This window comes from Trachymyrmex septentrionalis, unplaced genomic scaffold (assembly GCF_001594115.1).
Source record: "Trachymyrmex septentrionalis isolate Tsep2-gDNA-1 unplaced genomic scaffold, Tsep1.0 scaffold7, whole genome shotgun sequence".
Classification (NCBI taxonomy): Eukaryota; Metazoa; Arthropoda; class Insecta; order Hymenoptera; family Formicidae; genus Trachymyrmex; species Trachymyrmex septentrionalis.
Genome location: NW_017305884.1, coordinates 4797552 through 4803615, shown reverse-complemented (window position 1 = coordinate 4803615; position 6064 = coordinate 4797552). Strand labels below are relative to the sequence as shown.

At 36.1% G+C, this 6064-nt stretch overlaps 1 protein-coding gene across 1 annotated transcript; it reads right to left on the bottom strand.

Annotated features, from left to right (window-relative positions):
• Window positions 1–264: 264 nt before the first annotated feature.
• Window positions 265–5768, bottom strand: LOC108753417 (peripheral plasma membrane protein CASK-like). Its single transcript, XM_018494958.1, has 7 exons — window positions 5616–5768; window positions 5324–5446; window positions 3990–4176; window positions 3188–3309; window positions 1631–1690; window positions 891–1070; window positions 265–396 (listed from the first exon to the last, which is right to left on the bottom strand). The coding sequence occupies exons 1-7, from the start codon at window positions 5766–5768 to the stop codon at window positions 265–267; spliced, it is 957 nt and encodes a 318-aa protein (XP_018350460.1).
• Between the last annotated feature and the right edge of the window lie 296 nt (window positions 5769–6064).

Genomic DNA, 6064 nt, shown 5'->3' with positions numbered 1-6064 from the left:
CTATGTTAAAACAAATCAAAACCAATTATGATTTCAACACTTTCATATCAGGATTTTCGATTTTAATTAATATTCGAAATATATATCATTAAAATATTATATAATTGTTAATAAAAAGATACACAGAGTGTAGCTTTTTTTGAAATCAATATCTAGAGGTATTTTTAAGAAATTACTTTGTACCATTCAAGCTGTAATTAATCATCAATATTTCCCCTATTTTCTTATTAATTGAATTCATTCACATGAGCAATTGAAAAATCGTTATTGATTCGTAATGTAATACGAATCAAGTCGTGCCTGATTAACGCTTGGGTTATTACAAACATGACGCAGCCCGTAACTACCGACGATCGATTTAGCAATAACTGCTTGACGCAACAATGCAATCTCAAACTGTAATTTCCAACATTATGCAAAAAATATTTCAAGTAAGAATTATATTCGTTAATAAATAAATTTATATCAAGAATTGATTTAAATTAAAATGTATCAGTTTCTTTTATCACAAATTTCGAAAATTTTCTTAGTGTGGTAATTTCCAGCATTATGCAACAAATATTTAAAGTAAAAATTATATTCATTAATAAATAAATTTATATTAAGAATTGATTTAAAATGTATCAGTTTCTTTATTTATAATTTTCGACAATTTTCTTAATGACGGACAATATATAAAATACGAGTAATATATGTAAACAAAGATATGAAAGTGATATTTTTTTAATAATAGATTTACTTTTTTTAATAATAGATTAATAGATACCGCGTTAATTAATAAGTTAAGTTAAAAGAACTAATGACACACACTTTGTGATGGAAAAGTGGAAGCAAGTTGTTTATTCCATCTGCATTAGTTTTCTAATGTTACATTAATATAACGTACTTACCCTCATGTGTGGCTGGACCAATAATTCATGAAGTTCTCGAAGATCGGCTCTATCGATATTTCGCACCGCCGAATGCTCTGCTTCCCGAAGGATCTCTTCAACGTCACGAGCACGTTGAGCCGCATCCGTTTGTGGTGCTCGATACGGTGCTGGTACACGACCTGAGATTCTGTCATAAAGCTAGAAATCAGAAATATCAACATTAATATAAGTTTTTCAAATCCTTCTGTTGTTTTTTCATATCGTTTATATAAGTAATCTCGTATTTATTTAACAAAAAAAATCATCGTTACATCTTCTGAAATTAAAAGTACAGATTGCAATATTTTATTTTATTTTTATTAAAATGCTAAAAGATATAATATTTTAATAACTAACGTAAAAAGATTACAGCTATCCGAGTATTCAAACTTTTCTGTGATATTGTTTAATTCCAATATTCCGCAATATTTACACAAAATATTCTTATAAAAACGTAGTAAAAAAATAAATTTAAATAATAAGTATCATATAACATAATCAAAACTAAATGTTTATTAAAAACTAAGAAAATTACAATATTATTAGATAACATATATACTGAGAGTGAAAAGAATTTGTAAACAATCCATGACATATTCTGATCATACAGCGAACGCGCTTAAATTTGCGACAATCAGTATTACTTATGGACATAAAATTTCGAATTTGCCTGGCAATATTCTGCTTTATATTCGGCTTGACCGAATGAATTTACTCACCAGGAAACCCGCGATTTCGAGCAGATCGCCGGCTAGCTCGGCGTCGCCGATGAACATTAACTGACAGAGATGCATCTCTGCTGCATAAACAGTGCACATAAGCCTCACCAGGCTAGGACCACGTGTGACATGGTCCTAGCACGTGGCTCATTCGGCCACGTGACACTTCAAGAACCACCAAAGAACAAGTTTACATTGACACGCGTGTTGGCGCGATGGTGCGATCCTTCAATCGTGCGTGGCATGTTGTTTATCGGGACTCTACGGCAGCCATCTTGCCAGCTCGGAGGTAGCGCTTGCGTGCTTTTCCTCGAAAGGAACAAGAGTGGACAGCTCGTTCCCGCGGGATATCCTGTAGAGGGTTACATTATCCCTCCACGATCGGGGCGGGGGGGGACCACTGAGGGAGATGGGGATGAGTGGCTCCGCTCTCAGTGGAAAAGCTCAAGCTCTGCAGCGACGAAACTCGATCGCAAAAAAGGAGTGCCTTTCAACATTGCTACCGATCCAGGCGAATCGAAAGATAACAGTTCAAATATATGCACAAGCGTTTCATGAAAAAGGAGGTGACGATCGTTACCCACCCTTGGTAAGGAATAACTCATTCTGTTTTACCCTACGTGTGACGAAAGCATTCTGTCTTTGCTACTGATTGCAATTGATTGCAGAAAATTTCGCTATTGATAAAAATATAAATAACGTAAAAATACTATCAGACATAAAAAAAAGTCTTACAAATCACTCATTTATGAAAGCTACGTGAAGAAAGAATTGTGTGAATAAATAAAAGTGACGATTCTTTCTGTTGAAAAAAATGTCGAATTAATGAAATAAATAATAATATTAATATAATGTGGTGAAATTTGTAATAAAATTTAAATTTTTTAAAGTCTTCTTTTTACTCAGATCACATCTTTTATATTTTTAGTTGTAAAAAGAAGAGATAAACTCGCTGAACGTATAAATTGTAATTTTCATTATGCGAGTACATTTAGCGAGTTATATTTTTATAATTAGACGATATTACCAGGTGACATTTTATTAACGAATATTATTTAAAAAAAAGAGTAGATCTATTATACAATAAACTATTTTCGAATTTGCACTGAATTAGATTAGAAACAAAACTTTGCTTTCTGAGATTACATGTTTCAATTTTTAACTAATTCTTACGGTAAACAGATAAATTTTTTATTTCTAACCTGCACAGAATCAGAATTATCTTATTACCGATTAAGACCTAATTGTAATGTAACGAAAATTCGCACAACAAAATAAAAATTGAACAAAAATAAAATGAAACAATCGATTATCGCATAAACAGAAGTTACTGTATAATTAAAGTCAATTTATGTTGAATATATAAGGCATTAAAGGACATGCGTAGCGATATTTTCGCAATGAATACGCGATAATTCTTATATTTATAATTAAATCGAAAAGTTTGAATACTGAGATTTCATTGCAATCGTTTAATCATTAATCTTATTCTTTGATTGTCTTAGTCAAGTCGTTTCTTATTATTTTTATATAATTACGAATAGCTGTAAAAAATACCTCTAAGATGACTCGAATTCGATGATCATCAACGGCATTAAGAACTTCCGACCGCAAGAGTCTGTCACTTTCCTCAAGAATTTCAATGTCATCCAAGCAATCCACAACTTCAGCTACAGCGCCTATAACGTAAGAACGTATGAAATATTGATTTTACGAAACGTTATTGATGCATTTGACGATTCATTGTAATTGTAATCTATGTATATAGCGGTAGACAATACTGAATAATGCTCTCAATTAAGCTGGGTGCAGATCAAGCGAGCGAACGTAAACATATATATGTATAAATAAATAATTTATACTCGTAACGCCGTTCCCACTCATTAAGGCAAATTATTCATTCGTGCTTATTTGCGCTCATTTGCTTGGTCTATTAACGTAATGTTCGCGGAAATAACGGAATTTCCAAATTACACGATACCATCGATCTCTCATTGTTGGAATAGTAAGCTATGAACATGTGAACGAAATATTGGCCTATATTATGTTATCATTACTTTTATTGCTATAAAAATATCATGATCAATTAAACGCATGCAGAGTTTGAATTTTTGAAGAAGCAAAATTTGACGTTAGCGAAACGTTAAAACGCTTTCTCATTTAATTTTTAATATTTTATGTTTCTGATAATTCGATAATTGGAACACAGATTAAATTCATCCAAATAAAATCTGTTTGTCCCCTTCCTCCTTGTGAATTAAATATCTGTCGAGGAAAACACGTTTATCTGCATTGCATTTTGTAATATTTGTACCGTATCGGAGAAATGAAATTCCGAAATCGCTCGCGTTCGATATACCTGTAGTTATCTCGTCATCGCCGACGTCAGAGAAATTGTCGCCATTAGCTTCTGAATACGGAGCATGCCACTTCGACGAGGAGATGGCTGCTTTTACGGCGTCTTTCAGTTTTCGCCTCGCATTGAATTTCTTAAGCTCTTCTATAGTGTCACCTAAATGTATACGGGCTGCACCCTTATCACGATCCTGTAAGTTAAGATCCGTTCATTCGCTATAAAACAATCATTGTAAAATAAATAATGACCATGCTTTTATTGACAAGGACACAATGAATCACGAATGCCAAAACTGCAAGTGCAAAATATAATTTTTAAAAATATTTCTTTGAGTCATCAATAAATTATCAAACAAACAACAAAAAAAATAACTTATTAAATCAGCGCAAAAAAATCAAGCGCAAATCAATCAATCGGCTTCGAAATAAATAAAAATTTGTTCATAGATGTTGTGTGAAGCAACAGCAAACATTGTAAACATCGTAAAGAAAATGCTGAAGCAGCAGCGAAGTGATATCCAATTATTTTCCCTTCCTGCAATCGGGGCGTATTACACCGTCATGGGGAAGCAAAAGGAGAGAGGGGGAGTGTACTTGCTTCCACGAAGTCTATGGGGGTTCGACGAACGTACAGCCACATAAAAAAAGCCCTAAGCAGTGCATACCGAGCGCGAGGTGGACTTTACTATAGTTATTTTCATTAACCACCCGGAGGCTTCGCTCCCGCTATAGCGATCGATAGCCCAGTTGCACGTGTGTTGCACCGAAGAAGTATGGGGGTGACTCCGCGAGTGTTCCTACCTTAGGTCACTGGCTAACTGTTGCACCACATAGGTATATCCACACCATACGACGCGCGCGTGCGCACATTCATTGGAGATAATAAGAAGGAACGAGGCCACGTGTATTATATATATATGTGTGTGTGTGTGTGTGTGTGTGTGTGTGTGTGTGTGTGTGTGTGTGTGTGTGTGTGTGTGTGTGTGTGTATTATATATACATATACATATATATTTATATTTACACACGCGCGCGCGCACACACACACACACACACAGACACACACATACACACACACACATATATATATATATATGCATGGCATAATTATAAAAAAAATAAAATCCGATGTACTATCATCGGCGATGAAACGGAAGCCGCTACATCGATTATCCCTATCAGGAGTTGTGCGGCGTGACGTAGAATGCTGATCGTCACCGAACGCCCGCGCAAACGATTATAATACGTCGGATTAAACCGTGGGATTTCTCCTTCGTGCTCTGTATGCATAGAAGAGTAGCAAATAGAAGCACAAACCGCGCGAACCGTTCCACTTACTCTGAGCCACTTGTGGTTGAGAACCTCCTGGATGGTGATCCTATGATTCACGTCGGTTGTGAGCATTCTCTGTATGAGATCTTTTGCCGGCTCACTAATGGGATCCCAGAGTGGTGTCTCCATCTGCAAATTCAATTAAAACGGAATTATTCGTTGCGCACGGAGAACTGCGCGACCCGGACGCGAATGGTTGCGCGGGCAAGCATTATTAAAATTCTCCAACCGCCTCGTTACATCCGGATTAGCGACGTATGTTAAAAACGACGTAAGATCATAAAAACGTGGCGATTACCTGCACCCGCCCTCGACAGATCGCTTCCCGTAGCCTGTCTCGAGATCCGACAAATGGAAGTGTGCCAGTTAGCAAGACATGTAGCAGCACTCCGGCTGACCAGACATCACCGGGTTTCCCATACTGTCGTCGTTGGATCACTTCCGGCGCCATGAAGTGCGGACATCCGACACGACCTGCGCGACCAAGAGTGTCGTGAGCGAAAGGGATGAAATGGTTTATATGACCGGCAGAATGGAAGCATGAGTGATTGCTCGGAAACTTCACAGTCGATCGTTTATACATAAAACGGAACCGTGTTTGCGACAAGTGTAAGACCCGAATTTATCAGCCGAATAAAGAATCTGCGTTTGATTTTCCCTCGATTTTACGACTATATATAATAAATAATTGGTAGCTCTATCTCGCACACATCCATCCACATCCATCCACATACATACACACACACA